We start from the raw sequence: 20,926 nt of genomic DNA, 5'->3' as shown, positions 1-20,926 counted from the left end.
AAGAATATAGTCGTTTCTGAAAATAGATCTGCTCCGGAAAAGAGAAAGATTTATAGTTTTTAAATTAAAACATTGTTCCCTTCAGATATACATATTCAACAGTTCTGAATAAAGTACAAAACCTTCACGTCTCGAGACTATCATATTCGAGTAGCGCGAAGGTTCATCTCAGAAGGATCGAATAGTGGTTTATAGCGTGGAGAATAAAGTGAAGGTAACCAAAGGTTCATAAATTACATTACACCCAAACCAGAAACATATAGACTATTTACATTTAATGGGGTTGTTTTCTTATAGGGTAACGATATCAAACACCTCGCGTTGCATTTAGATCTCCGGCTCACATGGAAGAAATTCATGGCAGCAAAAAAAAAATACAACTAGATCTGGAAGCGAGAAGTCTACTTTGTCTTTCTCAGAAATGATAGGTTAAGACTAGAGTCTAAACTTTTAGTCTATGAAGCTATTTTAAAGCCCATCTAGACTTATGGAGCTGAATTCTGGAGATTAGTGGTTATCTCGAACGTCAATCTATTACAAAGAGCTCTGTCAAGGATGCATATTGCGAACGATGGCTGGAGGTTTATGGTACATAAAGAACTTACAGATTCACGAGGACTTGAAAATTTCAGTATAAATTTGTAGAAGTAATGTCGTTTGAAACAAGTGGCATTGCATGAATGACTAGCTCCAAAGATCTGAGAACTTGTTGTGACTTCTTTATGTAAAGGTAGTTGCAGCTTCGTGATTTTTTCCGATTTTTCGATTTAGTACCTAAGAGGTTGGGTCCGTGAAAGTAATGATCACTTTATAGCCCCCGCACTACCCACCTTTCCAAGAAATGTTCAAACTAAACGTGTAGAAGTTCTAATGAACACTTTTTATTTGATACGCCACACGACTATATCTGGTGAAAAAAAGATGTACACCTCCCTTTTCCACGTATGAGAACCCCCTCCTTCATAAAGTCGAGTCCGTGTGGAAGACAGACGGACAGAAAGAAAATGAACCGATTTTAATAAGGTTTTGTTTTACATAAAACTTTAAAAAATTAAACGCACCTAAGTTTCTGCTTCCCAATCCTGATTTCCACCTGATGAGTATAACAAACAATTCCTTCTACAACAGAAGACCTTGCTTAACTTCCAGGGAAAACTATTCAGTATTATCCTCAATATAAAGCATTATCCAACAAGTTTTAGGTTCACATCATCTATCGAAATAATCTTTAATTACAGCTGTCAATTAACACTTCAGCTACACTCTCCCAATCTGACCTTTTCCCCTTATGTGTAGAGTTCATTTTCCGACTCAGCGCTATTTCCGAACTCCCAATATTTTGAATGTTACGGAAGCACTTTTGGGAATTAGAACTTCACTAATTATTAATGTAATCTATGGAAGTTGAGAATCAACCCAAGGTACGAGGCGCCTGGTGGATAGAAGAGATACTTGAATTCAGGCTACCCTTCTCCAGATAAACTCAAATATTTCTTATCCTCTGATAGATACACATACGAAGATAAAGTGAAGTTCACTTGCTAGTTCTGGTTAAAACTTGAATCCCTTATTTAAAGAAGAAACTCAATTAGGAATATTCTCTTTGGGATTCACAACCCTATCCTTTTTGCTTTCGCTGTGGTTTTATACTATTACTGCGAGTCTGTGCCACTTGAGTCAAAAGAGGCTTCAGGTTCATTTCAACCATTCATTCTCCTCTGTTTTCCTGGATGTTACGTGCAAGAGCAACGTCGAAACTAACTCAATAGATGGGATTATCCCTGGAAGAGGTGACTTAGTTCGAATGTTCGATCGTAAGACTGAGAATATCTCATATCGTATGCAAAGCAGTATCCTAGCTAAATATTAGTCTTTCTCATAGAGAGTCCTTGGGCGGTCTGCAGGCCATATGTGTGGGTAAATGTTTTTGCCACCGAATTGGCTACCTTCTTCCTGTTTGATCATTTCATATAATTCTGCATCGGTCGCTAAAATAAACTTCCTCACTGAGCTGGAATCATCATGCAGGACATATGAAAGGATGCAAACTGGTTGTTGTATTTAGATACGTACATTTTTCTGAAAATGCTCCGTTAGCTACGGTTTTGCTTTTCATGACAGTGGTTCGATACTAGAAATTGTGTGAATTGTGTAAATTGCGATTGTAACGTAATAAATGACGGAAGTACTGACATCCGATGTTGAGAGTACTTCAGTTATGCCAATAATTTTGGTGGATTTAAAATGATTTGAACATTTTTGGAAGTTTAGGCAATTTAAGCTAACGTGCTGGAGGTAGATACTATATAAGTAACTTGCTTTATTACGAAAAACTGCAGGAAAGTGCTAAGGCTGATGCTAACGAAATTTAGGTTGCTATTAGGTTGATGTTAACTTTAAAGTTCTTATTTATACCTTATAAGTCGGGAAACCAGAAGCTTAACGATTCAGATATGAAAGTTTTGAGCGTAGCTCGTAATATTTATACATTTAGTATGCCAGACTATTCATTTTAGTATGATACTCCAATTGTGTGATTTGCACCAAACTTGGTTTGGTTTAGTGTAGTGACATCTTCTGGGAATGGTCATGTCAAATTAGTGATCATTTTCAGTGTCCGCACTCCCTGCCCCTTCACAAATAATGTCAAAACTAGAACCGGCTTCAAAAAGTAGTAATCGAGACTTCGTTTGATACCCCACATGAATATATACCGTATATAAAATTTTACCCTCACCCCCTTAAACACAATGCAGAACGATTCAACTCACTGCATGCGTCAGCGTTCACAGTTCCAGCCTCCCCTCTTATGAAAAAAGTACGTGATAAACAGATATTCTGTGAGGAGTAACCAGATCTCCCATCATGCGTAACCCCGGGTGCCGGATAGACGCATACTAATTGATGTTTAAATATATTTGACTGTACATGGTCACTTGTTTACTCATCCCTGGCACGTCGACCAAATTGTCTATGGGAAGGATGCCTAAAACATAATACCATTATGGAAGACGTGAGAATGAGGATGCTTACAGTGTAGCGGTGTGGTAACTCAGCATTTGCAGCTTTTGGGAGTGAGCAGGAAGGATCTTGGCCTTTGCAATTCCTTGGTTGCACTGCCTCGGTTGCAGGAGGTTTTCCAAAACGTAGAGAAAGACCCTTTCAGGAGAAGCTCTCTCTGAGGTGTTCGTCAATGTCCAAGATCGTAAAAGGTAAAGCGGGCGGAATGAATGCCAAAGGTGAAGCACTATGGTATGGAGTATGGTGCGAGCTATTAGAGTGCTTTCTAACATATTACAGGAAGAGGAACGAAATTCCAAGAGCAGGTAGGAAAATGCTGCCCCAATGGCATCATAGGCGACTGATGTGACACCTAATCGTATTGTCACCAACCTACCCCCGAAGAGGAGAGTGTGGAAAAATAGGAAAAGAAAAAGGACATATTAATACTTTCGAAAGCGGAACCAAAAGTAGAGAAGGGAGAAAGAAGGTTCTCCAAGTGCGAGCTTGGCAATCGAATCGGCAAAATCTAAGGTTAACGAAAATGGTGGATGAAACAAAGTCGAAAGTAAAGGAGCCAATTCGCCCAGGAGGAATTGTGACTTCTAGCAAGGGTTAAAAGAGGTCAAAGCATACATCGTTTTAAAATATCTGGGCGGCTATGTCAGCAAGATTCGAAAGACCCAGAAGGGTGACCTTATGTTTGAGCTGAAAAATTCCAGCTTGGGCAAAACTGATAGCTTTCGCACCCATGTTCAGAACTCACAATGTTAGAGTATGGGTCCAAAACCATGATGTCTATATCAGTGGAGCAATTCAAGATGGGGGAACTTGCTAGGAGTCTATTGTGGGTCTGCCCCACTAGTGGCATTTATTGGATTGATCGATGCAAAATGCATGAGGAAAAGGCCATATTGCCAAAGGGTGCCATATGGACTCCAAATGTCTATATTGCGGAGAAAAGGAGGGGTGGGATAACCGGTATATTGCAGGAACTGGTAAGTGTTCGCAATATAGGAAAGTGGTGATTCGAATGAGAAAATGAGGTATATTCAAATGAACCTCAATCACTGCAGGGTAGGTCAGGATTGAGCGGACTAGTTCCGAATTTAAGAGGCAAACCCTCATCATAAGGGAACTCTATAGAAACCGTCACGGTGGCGTATTGAGTATAGATTCGAAAATAGACGGAGTGCTACGCGCTACCAATTCTCACACCCTTTGACTTCGTGGAAATGTTTGACAAGGCTGTTTTTAATGCCAGGGGACGTAGTATAGGGTTGATTGGCGGTGACTTTAATGGATGGGCTATTGAATGGGTTCGGAGTGATACTCTTGCGAAGTTGGATATAGGGTGATATAAACACCTCAAGAAAAGCGGGGTCTATCTCAATCATGAACCTAACCTATGTCAGCTCTGTACTGCAGTCAGCAGAGATGAGTTGCTAAAGCGGCATAAGTTAGTACTGCTGCCTAAGGTTGGCAGGCCTCCGGATGAACAGTCCTACATATCTATATGTATTTTGGACACTGTGGGGAAAATACTAGAGCGAGTGAACTTCAATATATTACTTTCGGTTGTTGAGAGTCAAGGAGGCCGCTCAGATCGGCAGTATCCGTTCCGTAAGGTCAACTCCAAAGCTTGTACTGGACTCACTACTGTGCATCATGTATTATGATGCTCTTAATCTTGCGGTTCCGGTGGAAGGCACGATTCGGGGTTACGGGGGCGATATAGCGTTGGTTGTAGTCGAAAAGTAATTCCGTGGCGAAATACCTTCTGGTGGTTTCACGGGGTAGTTTTAGTGGGTCAAAATTCCATACACTGGCGTGTCCTTTGAAGATTTCCACCTTCTGAAAAGGACGACATACAAACAGCCAGAACAGAAATTGAATCATGGCAGATCAACAAACAGATAGAGATAAAATAGATTTAAACAAGGTTTTGCATTAGATAAAAGTTGGTTTCGAGCACTTATGTGAAAAAACACAAATGTTCGTCAAATTGACCTGGTTTCTTCCTTTGAACTGGCAAGAAGACTCACAAAGTTGATTAACTCTACTTCATTCCTGTGTAGGAGCAATGGTCCTAGTCTAGCAAAATCTTTGCTATTCGAGTAGTTTTCTCCTATGATGAATTATCTGTAGTTGCTAATCTTCACCAAAGGGTAAACCAAATCTGGCAGCCTTTGAACGGCTTTCCAAGCAGCTGAACTCTGCTTAACGGAACTCTTGCACTTACGATCCTGAGTTGGCAGCCGCGTATCTCGCAACAAAATATAGTACTTCTCGTATTCCTCTGAGGGCAGGCCGTCTACGGTGTTTACGGACCGTAAGCCCCTCTGCAAAAGATAGTTGCTGATACTTTGTGGCTTGTTGCAGAGGTATCATCTCTGCCACCGTTGATTTTCCGGCAATCGCGGAGACGCAGAAGGACGTCGGAGGTGCGATCAAGAGGGTCTCACTGGACCGGCTGGAGTCCTTCGTCCCGGAAAAAAAGCGCAGCCAGAAAGACCGGTGAAACCCTCTTTAGTTTCAAGTGGGGCTGGTGTGTTGTGGCGGAGCGAGCGATTGAGTCGGCCATGACTACCTAAAACTATTTTTGGCAGTAAAGATTGTCTTTCGAAGTTAAGAGATCAACGGGGATGAAAAGAGAATTTCAATTATAATAACTCTGCCGTGAGGAAAGTGTACGAATTTTGTAGTCTTACAGATTATTCACAGAGGAAGCTACCAAAACAGCTGGCAGTTAGCAATAAAATGTAAATCCAGAAATGAGAAGAAGGAGGATTTTAAGGTCCGATATGGACCGCACGACGTCGACACAGCTAATCATGGTGTGGTTCGACGTCTAGGCACCACGATGACCTTGAGCATGGCTTCCCCTGATGTAGTTACTTTGACGCAATCTGTGGATGGACTGAGGAGGTTAGTCTCTTTATCATCCGCTCCTACCGTGAAATAAGGATGGCATGGGTAGATACAACATTTTACTACTCCTTGTTACACCAGAGATTCGTCGAGCGTTTCCCGCAATACGCGCTCGTGACTATGCAGCGAGTTGTAAACTAGTACCGCTTTATTATTAGCAGCGACATAATCCCGGCCCGGCCAATCGCGGAAACTGGTGACCAAGAGTCAATGGGGCGGAGGTGGCGGCATCAACGGCACCACACCACAATGCAGGTGACAGTCTCAGCACTTGCCAAGCACTGTTTTCATCGTCTAGCTGAAGTCTTTGCTTCGGTTCGGGACGAATTCAAAAGAACGGGTATAGAATTCTCGGAAATTGATGCTTTGCATGGACCTGGTATGCCCAGGCTCTATGCATCTCCATCAACTCCGAAAATTCTAGCTTAAATCAATGATGAGATTGCATCTCCGCAGTGTGCTGATATGTCGGTCACTTGGGTATCAGGGGAACTCACTATGGCGGGACATTGCTAGGCTGATTAAAATCAGCTCTGGCGATGTCAGCAGACGGGTGAAGAATAGAGTGAAGGGGTTTTATTGGGATGTCATTCGAGGTGAGGCACCCATAATTTTGGACACACTAAAGCAGAAACTTTTTGTCATATGCAGTCGGTTGCGACGGTATGGCGAAAGGTACCCCTGACGTGTTCAGAATGCAACGTGCGCAAGGAACCAGTGGAGATTATTCACATCTCTCAACGAATACCAACAGGATGTCCAAACAGTACAGTTTTCGGTAACGGAATCGAAATCGGTTAGCACATAGCATAAATTAGATCATTAGCCGTCGGAGGAATTTCCAACTGTTCCTCATTGCCGGAATTGTCTATCTTGTCCCTAAAAAGGACACGGTCCAGGATCCCGCAGACACAACAAATTTATAAAGTCCATTATTAGTGGAAGGGACAATACGCACCTCGAGGCCAACAACATTCTGTCCGAGAAGTAGAAGGGCTGACGAGACACTTATGAAAAGGTGTCATATCACCTTGTCGGTTAGTTAATCTAATGATACTAACTAACGGAAAGGCATCTTGCAAGGGGATTCGTTCAGTTCTTTTTGGCTCTGTATGGTACTGAATCCCCTGGTTTTGCAATCAAATATGGCCTACGTACTAATTGCGGACTGACACACTTAATATACTTAGGTGACATTAAGTTGTATGCTGGTGCTGATGATTATCTCAGAAGTCTGTTAGGCATAGTAGGTATATTAAGCCATGATATTCGCCTGCAATTTGGAATTTGGAGTTTCGAATCCCAACCATCCGTAAAGGTCAGCCACATGCTAAACAGCAATAGTGAGCTCCACTTCCAAGCTATGGCTCAGACATAGTTCTACAAATAACTAGGAATTTTGCAAGGAACCCATGGCCGAGTTTGTGATCTGAAGTATGCTCTGCTGTCCGAATTTCTGCAAAGTGTGAAGCTGGCACTGGAATCACATCTCCCGGATGAGGAGCAATATAAGCGCACTCAATGTGTTTGCTATCCTTGCATTGGCTTATGTATTCCCAATATTGCCGTGGACGAAAACCGATCCGGAAAACATCCTGTGGCGGATATTGACTACTATGACCAAATTCCGAATGAATCATCCAAACTTGGTTGTGGAGCATATAAACCTACTTCGTGATGGAGGTTGATCTGCTAGCAAAACATCACCACGAAACCGATTTGCTGTGCGCTTATTGTTGCAAGAAACAGCTGGTGAGTCCCTTGCATACGGTTTCGTAAGGCAGACCGTGGGCTAACTTTACTTAACATGTAGTATCGATCTTTCAATTCTCTGAGTGGGGTGAGGTCAGACCAGGAGCGGATCGATGAATGGAAGTGGAAGGAAGTGCACGATAAACCCGTGAACTGTCTTTGACAAGCCTAAGTGCTTGATACTTAGGACTAGTATTAGATAAAATTCAGGATCTGCCGAGATTGTGATAACTTGGGAAATTAATATTCAGACGTAAGGACTGGGACTGGGATGATTCAGAAGAATGCTTGGCGGGATGTACTTAAGTCTTCTACACCGATGGCTTAGAATGGGATTCTGGAGCAGGACTCTACCTTTCCTAAAAAACGAGAAGTGGACTTTTACTTTGGGATAAAATGCAGCAACTTTGCACGGAGGTGAGCAACATACCAAGCTGGCATGAAGATGAGAGAGCGAACACTATTAGGAACCTGCCGAAATCTTCTTTTCGATATAGTGAAAGGATACTGCAAAAAGTATAAAGAAGTACTAGAGTGTGGTGACTGAGGAGGAAGTTGCAGAGGTTTCCCAGCGAATCGGTGGTAATAGAACTCTCGATTTGGATGCCGTTCCTAGCAAAGCCCTTAAAATCACTGAAAAGGCCCGATCCAACTGGTTTATCAGCATGTTTGAGGCATGCATGGTGAAAGGAGTTTTCCCCCTTTGGTCGGGGAGGCAAAACCTGCTAGCAATATCAATAAGCAATCTGGAGACCCATCATCATACCGCTTTACTTGTCTTATAGTTACAGAAGGAATGATGCTGGGAAGAGTCATCTACAATAGGCTTCTCCATATCATAGAATATAGGGATGGCCTATCGGAGTTGGCAGTTTGGTTTTGGTTAAGCTCGTTTAACGATTGACGCCTTAGACGTGGGTTTGAAGCTGGTACCGAACGTCGTGTTCGTCAATAGATTCTGGTGGTAACGTTGGATGCGGTAAATGGGTTCAATTCAGTCAGATAGGAATAGATGAAGGACTGCTAAAATGGGTTTCCCTAGCTACTCGCCTGAACTACCTCTCAGAAAATCGTGACGGGCCGAGTAGCAATAGTATCAAGTACCAATACTGTTCACTGTTGAGTCTCCTCTTGTGGAACGTGATTAATGATTGATGTACAATGGAATCCTTGTCCTTTCTGTGCAACTGGAGGTGACGATAATCGGTTCCCCCGGTGATCTGGTGGCGGTTGTCGTCGGTGTAACCAGAAGATGTTTAAGTGCAAGCTTATAAAACATCAGCGTCACAAAAGCGTGACGGAGCCAAACACGGAGGTGGTCTTAATTACCAACTATAGGAAACGGTATATGAGTACTATTCGTGCGTGTCGGTGGTGACATTATCACTTCCAAGTCGGTTATTAAATATCTGGAGATGGTAATTGGTGAGAAGATTGCTTTCAAGGGATACCTCGTCTATGTAAAAAAGTAGAGGAATACTAGCGTGTCGCTAGCATGAACGGTGCCTAATATTGGAAGTCGGAGATAGAGCGGCAGATTACTTGTGGCCAAAATAGTTCGAGCAGGAGAAAGTACTATAGTATGAGAGCAATCGGACCTTCTTCGTTAAGAAATAAAAAATATAGAATCGTGTTTTTTTCAGTAATTAGATTAGATCACAAACTTATGAGCCAGCTCTGATACATATTGCTTTGCATGCCAAGAGAGCATAGTCCTTTCAGCCACTCGAGGTAGCCAGGCGTCGACAGTTTGTGGTATTAATTTTATATTTTTGTTGTTAAATAATAAATCACGTAATTCTTCCTCCATTCACTTCCTTCAAAATATCCCACATTTATGGAAATAATGTTTTATATTTTCTTATTTCAACAAATATTAAGGACATGAACAATTTATATTTAAATTACATCTGGTGCTGTGGAATCGACGGATTTACTTGCTCCCAGTTTGGGGCAGAAAAATAACCTGATAATACGTATTTATGTATAACACAAAACACCTTTCTCCAAGGATCAAACGTCAACATATCATTTACAAGACTTCAGATCAAATAATAACATGAAAGCCTCTCAACGTTTACCTGAAACTTTCCCTAAAATCATATGAACTCATGCGAACTATCACTCAAGAAAAGTTTTTGGTCCCTGCCAGGGAAATCGGTCAATGCTCCAGGGATCATGCATAATGCAAGAGACCGTTGACCAGCATAGAACCTCCTCTCCAGCCGTTACACAATAATTCTCCTCTAGTTACCATTTCGATGTAAACCACCTAAATTAGCCCTGGTGAAATTTTCATGCACACTAAACTACACTTACACAATATGGTGAGCTGGATGTCCATGGAGACACGTTCTTTAACACCATTATCAGCCGAACACTGATATATGCCTGCATGATGTCGGTCAACATTGTCCAAGATTAAGGTTGAGCTGTCGGATAGATGAGTTGTTCCAGAAAACACGTCCTTCTTGTACCAGTAGATGGTGGGAACAGGATTTCCGGACGCCTTACATTCTAATGTTACCGTACTCCCTTTCCGGGCCGTTACTTGTCCATTGTGGGGTAGTGCACGTAACGTCGGTGGAACTGTTGATGTAGGAGCATGAAGCCGGCCAGATTCCAGATCCAGTATGTGAAAATTACGTTGTATATGAAGTGGATTTGATGTTATCAATGGTAATCCCCCGACGAGATATGTACAGTTGGGTATATATGAATGGATGACGACGGAAGATCGAACCAATCCCATAAGGACCGAGGATGGACCGAAAAATACAAATGAAAATAGGAGCAAGTAAGAATATTTTCACTAACAGGACAGCTCTAGGAATACAGTGCTCCTAAAAAATATCTAAAAATTGGCCTTGAATTGAGAATGTGACTTCCTTCGTGTCCTTAACAAAACATGCAATCCAAATACAATTTAATTTCTCTTTAAATTATCGCCTCCTTCAACTACCGAATTTCGAATTCCACTCAAGCGGAAAGAAAAATGTCGAAAACTCTTAGAGGTTGTACGAAGTGTTCTGGGAAAGTTTTGCCAGATTAGGGAAAATTTCTAGAAAAGGTGAAATTCTCTGTTTTCTCGGGAAAACCCTGCATTCAAATTATGCTGGGTACAAAATGACAAAGGGTCGTCTCCTTTCAACCAGAAATGTATTTATGAGAATGGTTTTGACAGTTTTCATTTTATTTCTGTGCAAACTAGAATGAAATTTCGAGGAATTTCGAAGGAAGTAGAGAGCGTTCAAGATGGGGGACATAATTCTAATGTTCCCTTTCTTGGTAAAAATTGAGAATAGGCAGGACTTTATTTGAAGGTGAGGCGGACGATTGAATCTTGTTGATTATAGTAAAGTCATATACAGTATATTTTGCGAGTCCTGTCGAAAATCAATTGGATTAGTTCAAACAGTAAAAGCGACCACTGTTAGGAGATTGAATTTCAAAAGTCCATTCTCTTTTGCCTTTTCCTTGCAACTGATCCGGGAATGGCGTTCCCTGGTTATTTGATTGGTTTTCCTCAATCACAGTTCGTATTTTCTGCTGCTAAAAAGGAAAGAAAGGAATAAAGAACAAATCATTTCACCTCACCTAAAATCTCCACCGTGTGCACTTGATCCCTTGTCTCCTGGTCACCAATCTGACAAATATAGTCCCCGGCGTCCTGCGTTCGTACATTGCTGATTTGTAGATTATAGTCGCCGACAATCTTAAAGCGGGAATCACGTGAGATTTTCAGGTGGCCGGCTGTCAGGACAGCCGTACCTTTGCGCCATAGCAAAATGAAATTGCCAAGATTTTGAACTTTACAAGGAAGTTCAATTGTCTCGCCGATAATAGCCTTATAGAGATGTCCACGTGATATGAATTTTGGTGCTATCGTTGAACTGTCCAGGTCCGGTGAATTGTACGAGTCGATGTGTTGGCATATTCCTGTTGGAGAAAAATGGGAGAGTACGGTGAGGTCGTGGAGGAAATGACGAAAATGTTATTGAATTGAAGAGAAAATATATGAATTGTGAGGAAATTCAATCTTGTTGGTCAAGCGCCTGAGACTTTTACTGATCTTGCAGTCATTTTCGAAATTGGATTACGGAGGCATTTTGTTGGGATGTATTTGATAAATTGAATAATGGAGGGTTTCAGTGAATGTGAGACTTTCTGGCTCGTTTTGTTTTGAAAGCTGGTTGTGTTGAATCCAATTCGATTTCATGGATGCCTGACCTCTGATAACATCTAGGAAATCAAGGAGAATGTATAACTTAATGAGGTGTTGTACATTTCACATTAACTACGATTTCGGCTTGTATATTTCCCAAAGGAGCACAAAGTTCTATAGTGAAATGGAGACATTTCTCGGATTTTTTTCTGAATAGGTCGACAAACATCGTGCTGTCTTGAAGGGTTAGTACCAGATCATTTCTTTCGCCTCTTATGGCCTCTAAAATGTCGGGTTCTCTGGATTGGATTTTCTGGTTTTTCGGTTATAAACTTAATCCGGGTAAAGTCAAGATGATTTAAAATCTCTTAAAAGCTAGTATAGAACAAATTGGAGTCTGGAAACTCATCATTTTGTGATTTTCTTACACGGAGGTCCTTCGGGTGTAATGTGAAAACCTGATGTGGAACGCGATAGTTTCCTCTGTGTACCTACTACATGATTCTTTGTGTCCCCCGTCGATGGAAGAAGTAAGCAATCTAGTAACGTATGTAGATTCAAGTGCTTTGAACTTTTAATAGGCTGTGATAGGAACTCCTTCTTCTTCTTCAGCTTTCGTCCCGACGACAAGCGGGGTAAGCTCATCTTGATCGGCTGCGCCTTTCTGCTCAGTTAAACGCTTGATCTGGATGTGCGCAAGGCTTTCAAATCACCAGCGCATTAAATCACGGTTGTTCCGGCTGGTTAATTACCGTCGACTTCGATGTTCGAACCAATTTTGGCAAGCGAATTCCCAATAGGCAAAATTACGTGACTATACCATCGAAGATGCCTCTCTCGCAATTTTGGGATGATGGGCACAACCTCATATCGATCGCAGATATCCTCGTTTCGAGGATGATCAGAGCATGTCAGGCCACTAGTTTAACCCAATATCTTTGTCTTCATCACCGTGAGGTTCCCTACATTATCTTTTATAGTCGGCCAACACTCAGAACCTTCAAGGCGGACGATAATGCGGTAAGTTTTAGATTGAAGGAGTTAGTTGACACGTCGGTCACAAAGAGCACCAGTTGTGGAACGCCACTTCATCCAGCTTGCGCTAATGCGTGAAGCAATTTCATAACGCATCTCTTCATTGGCCCATAACATTGACCCGAGATATTTAAATCGCTCGATTCTGGGCAGATCACTGCCACTGAGAGTGATAATGCCCGTTTCATTGGGATTGGTCGTTGAAAATTCTATTTGCTTTGGATTCAATCTTAAACTATATTACATGAGGTGACCATTCCATTTTTGGAGAAGTTGCACCAGATCATTTTTGTTACGAAATGCCAAGAAAATATAAGCTACATAGAGCAGTGTATAGGATGCTGGATCTTGGATGTCCCATGTGTTCATAACAAGAACAAAGAGGAGTGGGTGAAGGTGCTTCGATGAACAACGACAGAGACATGCAGCGGTTTTGTTATACCACACTTCGAAGTTTACTTTTCGGATCATGTTAGAACAGTTTCACCCAGTGCACGAAATTTGCTGGTAGTAGGCTCTTGACGAACCCCATTTGATTCATGGTTGGTTCATGGACAATGTCGCGAATAAGGTTTTCAAAAATACGTTAAAAAATCTTCATAGAATATGACAGCAACAGGATTGGGCGGTAATTTGAATATTCTGCTGCTTGGCAATCAGATGGTGTTCTATCTTTTTTCACAATCCGAGTGAAGAACTCACTATACCACAGCGATGGGTCCCAATTTTTCGCTCTCCAGAGCTCAGATGCCTGGTGCTTTCCGAATTTCATTAGTTTTATTGCTTCCTTTAGTTCAATGGCGCTGACAGCTCCCTCGAGGGTTGTGTAGGCCGCTTTGTAGATCATGCTTGGAACCGAGAGCGGACAAAGTTTAAAGAGCCAATTAGATGACTGCTGAATTTCGCAAGCAATAAGGATGAAGGCTGGGTAAATTTTGGGAGGTTACCGAGTGGGGCTCGAAAAAGTTCAATGGGAGACTTTTTTATATTATACTGTGAGGAATTGGATAGCAAAAGACAGACTTCAGTCCATAAGTATGTTAGGTCGGCAAAGTTGGACTTTCTTAGAAACTCGAATGGTATTTTTAGAAACTCGAAAGCTGAGCCATTGGATTTTTTTGGATGTTCACCATCCACAGTGAGAAAATCGGCGGAGGAGAATCAGCGGTCTTGGCAAGCTTTTTAGAAAGAATGGGTTACCAAAGCAATTGAAATACTGCCAGGGCACTTCAAAGCATCTGGCATCTATTCAGACATGCTAAAGGAAGATATAGGGCACCTCAAGTGACTTCTAAGAGATATGTTTCTAGCATGTTGCGACATCCGCGGCTTCGCAGTATGCTCACCATTTCGTTCGCTTTGTGCTTTGATGAGCGGGGGAAATTATTTGCTAGTATGCAGCATTTCTCCTTTTCCATTATTTAACACACTTGAGCTCCTCTTTTATTCTCTTTGAAAATTTGCAGTTTCCACGGAATTTTTTATTCTTTTTAAATTTTAATCCCAAAATCCTTGAATTTTTTAGTCATTAACTTTAAACCTATCCATTATTGCGAACTGACTTAAATAGAGTTATAAGGGGTACGTTCTTCATGCTGCCTGGTCAGCAGGACGAGAACGAATTCAATGGGCGATGACATCTTTACTTCCTACGCAAATGACATCTGCTTGCTCTCTCACCCGGTCATGAACCTTGGCCAGATGGCTTTGGATTTGGAAGGAGAGGGGCCCTACGGGCATTTGGGGCAGAACAGTAGAGGATGAATATGAGTCTCTCGGGATGTCGTGGGGGGGGGGGGGGGGGTGCTGAAGGGCATCTCAGGTAACTGTGAGCGATGGCGAAATTAATGCATATTACAAGTTGGGCGAAATCACTCACTGTTTTTTCGCTGTAAGTTTTTTTTATGAAGAACTTTGGATCTGATTGTGAAATTTGTTTATTTAATCTATTAGAATTTTTCCCATCACGTCGTGAAAATGATATCAGCCAAGTGATTGCTGCCAGAGTTAAGTTACGGGTCAGTTTTATGGCATTTTCCATCACTCTTGCCAGAACTTCGGATGAAGGGTTCTCGCAATCGTGGCGAATATTCTTCTTAAATTCTTCAAGAATCCCCCCCGCCAGTCCCAGTTTATCCAATTGAGGAAGAAAAAAGTCGGTAATCACGTCCATAGTTATCGTTTGGCCCTTGTCGTTCCCTAAGAAAACTGGCCCGATGACTCCTCTTGCGCAAACGGCACACCAAGTAGTAACTTTAAGGTGGTGTAATGGCTCATCGTGGATGATACACAGATCTCGGTTGCTCCAGAAACGATTATTTAATTTATTCACGTAACCGCTAAAATGGAAATCTGGATGGCTTGAGCGTAGGTCAGATGCATTTAGCGGTCAACAGCTAACAGGCAATGCACTCTTTGCACTTTGGAAGGGAACATCTTCGGATCTAGGGACCGCCGGTTAATGCCTAATTGTGTGACACGTCGTCTAGTCGATATTCTGGGTTTCTCTGCGGCATCTTGGGCCAACAGCAACAGCAGCGATATTCTCAGCAGAACGGCGGCTCTGGGGACGGCCAGCATTGGAAACATCTCGTGTTGTCCCAGTCTCTTTAAGGCGAGTTTTTTCCGGTTGGTGTCGGACAGCCAGGAAATTCGCGACCAGATTGTGCAGAAAAATGGAAACAATTTTTTTCATGTTCCAAACAAACATACTGTAAAGTTCATTCTGTTGAAAATGGGGAAGACTTTCATAGGTATTCTGCCATAGTTCACTTATTGGGTAGATGTACAGCATAGGAATTCTAGAATATGAGGGGTATGTAATGAGGAAGTGAAATCCACGGAGTATTTTTTATGTACGTGGCCTGTCTATGGATGGAGTAGCATCATAATCTCTAAAGAACTCCTTAGATCGAAACGAATCGGAGATCTTCCGTTAGACGGGAGACAGGGTGTGGAATACAATAAATTACTATAGTGTAAATGGTCATGCCTTCTCTCTTTCATATGCATACACACACCCCCCCACCTGATTGGCGGTTCAAGGTTAGTATGTGCCTAGCTTCGTAGGCCGCATCGCACGGTATACTACGGCCAAACTGGGAAATGCACCCAGATCTATCACCTATAGCTCTGCTACCAAATTCTACTCTCACCTTCACGTGGTAACCGTCGGGAAATGCACAAAAAGTGGACACAAGAAGCACGGTGACCTGATGGTATTCCCAATATAGTAGTGAAAGCTACGCCCACATGAGATTGAGCTGTTTATACGAGCAATGCAAAAATGCCTCGACGAAGGGATGTTCCCTAAAAACTGGAAACAGCCGTGTTTGGGTTTGTTGCCAAAAGGAAACAAACTACCCGGTGATCCGTCATCATTTCGTCCAATGCGATGAGGAAGATACTGGAGGGAATAACTGCCAACAAGAAAGGTCGCTCCACCACCGATGCAATAAAGCTGGTGGAAAACATAGTTTCCACATCCTTAGCCGAAAAGGAAACACCCCGCCTGATTTATAGGTATAATACCATGGTCCTCTTTTTACAATGAATAATTTAGAAACGGCAATCAATTTCAACGGCTTGCCTTCAGAATAGACCCCGATGGAACTAGCATACAAAAGAGAACTTTCTTTTACCTTTGGAATCACTTTTTATAAGCGCTTACTCAGAGAACCTTCAGCTCACGTCCCCATATTTATTTTATGGATTTGGCCAAATAATATTTATTAGCTTGATTACATGCCACACTAGTGAACTCATGTTCCATCACCAGTTATTCAAGAACACTTTGTACTTGTTAACTTGGCTAATTAAACAGTTGTCTGATCTTCCCATATTTTACAGCGATTACAATAGGATCAGGTCGACTGTATTGTCATAGCAAATTGAACTGAGCAAACGGAAGCTCTTAGGACTGAACGAATCCTTCCCTCTCTTTAACATCGGGTGCACCCGATCTTTCTTCCACTGTCCTAAAAAGAAGGAATTTATCAATAGATTATTGAACAGGATGCAATAGCTGCGAATGTCAATGTCCGGTAAATCCCTGAGAACAACATTGGGAATGTCATCTATTCCGGATGTTCTTTTATTGTTTTCCCGACTGAACATTCCCCACATAAGAAAAAGTAATTAAGCAGATTATCACTCGGTATGAGATCACCCTGCATCGCAGGACTGAATTGGAGAGCTGTAATGCCGTTCTGGCCATTTGAAATTATGGACATTTCGTTCCACGCTTTCCGAAAGTTGCGTTGGTCCTAAGTCTGTTCTTGGCCAAAAGTGCTATAAGCTCGAGTTTCAGTACAGATAATTTTGGCGGATAAGATTCCGCGCAATCTTAAGGAATGATTTGAACTCAACCAATATGGGATGATGATAGTCCTCACATTTCCGATAGATTTTGCTGATGCGTGTAAGCAGAAGGCTTTTCACTTTTTTTGAGTCTTTTTATGGCAACAGGTTCATATCCTTCCATATTATTCCGAGGTTTAATCTTAGGGACGACTTGTTCAATTGTGTTCAGCATAATGGTCTCTAGCTTAGGAAGTGCAAATCTAGAGAAGAATTTGCCCTGGGACAGGTTGGCATATCTGACCAGTATCATTCGCATTTATACTCTAGCTCGTATTGCTTTTTTCAAGGAATACCTGTCTGGGATTGTTTGTGGTGTTTAGCCTAGCATTCAAATCGGTAGCTATAATGTAATAGTTATGCAGCCTGTTCAGTTTGAGTATCGTAAACATGGATTAGAATTTCTTCTTATATGGCTTGATTGTTTCCCACTACATAGACGGACACAATGTATGAATTAACTTATCGTCAGCATAGGCCAATAGTTGGATGGACTTAAAGAGGATGGTGCCTCTCGGATTTATCTTAGTATCACGGATCACTTTTTGCAGGGCCAGGTCAAAAAGGGAGGCACGATTAGCCATCTCCTTGTCTTAGCCCGTTGTTGATATCGGATGGCCTCGAGAGTGATTCTACTGCTTTCATCTAGGTTTGCCCATCGGCCAGGGCCAGCCTAATCAGTCTTATCAATTTCGAAAGGCCATGTATAGTTTTACCCTGGCTATGCTATCATAGGTGGCGTTGAAGTCGATGAAAGTATGATATTACTAATATCCAACAGTTTTTCCATCGCTTGCCGGAGAGAGTAAATGCTGATTGGCATGGAGCGCTTAGTGTGGCCTAATGATATTTAGGGCGTATGCGGCTATCTGACCTAACAAGATAGCAGAGAATACTTCATAGAGGGTACTTAGCAATGTGGTACTCCATAACTGCTGCATTATGTGGTATCTCCCTTCTTAAGTAGCCGAAATTAGTTAATCTAAAAGAGATTTTGTTCATTTTTCTTCTATGTTTGAAATAATTGACTGATGGCACCAGTGGTAGTGGTGGTTTGGTATATAGTGTAGTCAGCTGGCAGAATTGATAGAGCAATAATTTAATACGAGTGTCCATAGAATTAAATAGGAGTTTTTACTGAATTTCATATAGAATAATTTTTGAAAGTGCCGCAAAATCATGGTGCTTCGTGTCCGGTATTCTTCATAAATAGTGTGTGTGTGTTTGGGGAGGGGAAGAGACAAAACCTCTGGGCGCTGGGATTATAGTAGTTCATCGTACTCATTCGCTTGTCCTGGATTTGTTTATGAATCACAGGATTTCCGTTACTGGATATTATGCTACTCGCTGCAGTTGTAGCACATCAGCACAAAAATTCTGATGTCTGATGCGTCCATAAGAGGAACACTCACGTAGAAAAAGTTCCATGGATTGCGCTTCCCTATGACACCCCATGACTCTTGGAGCTAGTGAATTATGACCTGTTAGTAATCAAAGGACTGCTCAACGTCCTCAAAGCAACTTGACTATCGTTACAGATCGCGATGCGCCTGCCCTTCAATCGTTCATTAATCATCCAGGATGCCACCCTTAGGATCGCATACTCTTCAGCCTGAAAGGCCGTTGTAAATCTTCCCAAGGGAAAAGCCCAGTTTTTCCTTTTTTATTCGTTAGTTCGTTATAGTTAGACTCGGCTTCAGAACTCTGTTTTGTTTTTCAGCCATCGGTGTTGAAGGCGTCAGTATATCCTGACATGCATTCTTTTGGTTCGTTCCAGTATTCGCTCTGTTTCAAGATAAGTTCGTATTATCTACCAAATAAATTTGTGGGGTTCCGAGAATCAGGAGGCATTGCAGAAACTGGATTCAGTTCTCCCAATAACTGTTCTTCTTCTCTTCCTTTCTTTCCCAGCCCATGAGCTGGTCTCATTGCAATGCTGCGAATAAGCAAATCCAAGGGCTGCAAAGTGATTAATGCATTCAGAGCTGCGCTGCGTGTCATGTGTCACCGGTGATACCCAGGCACACAGATCTTTGCAGTGTGGCGAGTCTACTACGGATGCATAAGTGAACATCGATCTAATGATAGCAACATATATCCACATAACTACCTGAGGCCAAAGCCCGTACGTCGAGGCAAAGGTCCCCATACACCGCCCAAAACCTGTGAGAGCTCGTTTCGTCTTATAAATATTTCACTTTTTCGGAGTTGAGGGTTGTACCCCTCATCTCTGGAAGGCAAAGACCATTCAGTTTCCCCTTTATAGTAAATAATCCCATTGCAGTTTTATTTGGATTTACTGAAAGTCCATGTCTGAGGAACCAACTGTCAATCAAATCAACGGCACGTTGTTTATTTCAACACCGTCTCGAGATCTCAACCAACAACGTCATTCAAGCTTGGGCGTGTATTGGAAAATTTTGGAGTTAGCATCAGTCGATCAATATACTCTACAGAAGTGGCGATAGCACGAGGACAGTCTTTCGTCGTTTCCATTGTTAGGTAGTGATCAATGCCCACTTAAGCACTTCAATGTCCATGAACGCCTTCATCGCGTGCTCGCCTTTCAGAGTTGCGTCCTCTATCTTTGAAATCAAAGAAGACTGACAGTACTTTCCACGCTGGTAAGTATGTTAATTTTCATTAAATGGGTCCGAACTCAACGTCTTCCCGTGAATGTGACGCTCAACTAGGGTCTTCGATTTGATTAGTCATTTTTCCAAGGATTAGATATGAAAACTACGTTAATCTTCCGCCAAGTGGTAGCCCAGAGCAAGGTGGTGCCCGAGGGGGAGTTCATAAATAGGAGTTCAATGGTATTCCTTAAGTGAAAGTAAGTTTTCAGAGCTGATAGTTGTGTGATTTTATTGTCCGATAAGAAGCCAAGCATGGCGCAATAAACTTGTACTCTAAAAGGCGAAACGTGCTCCCCGGGCTTGTGGAGAAGGTGGAGGGACTTGGATGTGAACATTTTAATTTAGTCTTGAACGCTTCTTGGTTAGTAACACCTTGAGGTAGCTAAAAATATGGAAATTCGAACTGGTGGAACTACACTTTCTTGAAACGCCCATTTCTACCAGGGTAGTGAAAATGGCATGCTAAACTTCAGTCGTCACTGTCTTAGGGTTTCGCTTTGTTCTAAAATAGAATAAAATAAATTAGGGTGTAATATTCAGGATTATGAGTTCAGGATTATGAGGTAACTAATTCCTCTTAGATGTATTTTGCAGTACATGGGATTTTAAGTAGGAAACCCCGCATCAGTTAGGAGCAATTCTACAGGAAGCAAAATATAAAAATATTAGATTTTATTGTATTGTATCCAAGCCTTCATTCAGAAGTGGCACAACATCTTCTTAGCTATCAATTTAAGCTTTCTGTAACTGTGTCTAGTTAGATGCATTGCTAAACAAGTTCCGTCATCTTCAGCAAATTAAGTAACTTCATAACTAAATGGACTGACGGGGAAGCCACTTCGAAGTCTAATGAATTCTGAACACATCCCAAAACAGCCGTTCCGCTCCCACGCCAAACTTCTTCTTATGGTTTTCAACAAGCCTTGGTGTGAATTAATTTCCTTCCCATTTAATCTTGTGCATAACTTACTTTGGGACTCCTGAAAATCCTTTTACCATGTTCGAACTTTCCCCATCATTTCATTTCCGTAATCATATTCAAGCTCTT

General features: G+C 41.9%; 1 protein-coding gene across 1 annotated transcript in view; it reads right to left on the bottom strand.

Moving 5' to 3' along the window:
• Positions 1–20,926, bottom strand: part of LOC119649830 (limbic system-associated membrane protein) — a 216,732-nt gene that overhangs the window by 78,630 nt on the left and 117,176 nt on the right. The window contains exons 4-5 of the mRNA XM_038052172.1: positions 11,281–11,622; positions 10,003–10,272 (exon numbers count right to left, since the gene is read on the bottom strand). Of these exons, the coding sequence (XP_037908100.1) occupies positions 10,003–10,272; positions 11,281–11,622 (612 nt within the window). The remainder of the gene's footprint in view (positions 1–10,002; positions 10,273–11,280; positions 11,623–20,926) is intronic.

This window comes from Hermetia illucens, chromosome 2, assembly GCF_905115235.1.
Source record: "Hermetia illucens chromosome 2, iHerIll2.2.curated.20191125, whole genome shotgun sequence".
In the NCBI taxonomy this organism is placed as follows: Eukaryota; Metazoa; Arthropoda; class Insecta; order Diptera; family Stratiomyidae; genus Hermetia; species Hermetia illucens.
This window is presented reverse-complemented; position numbering and strand designations above follow the sequence as displayed.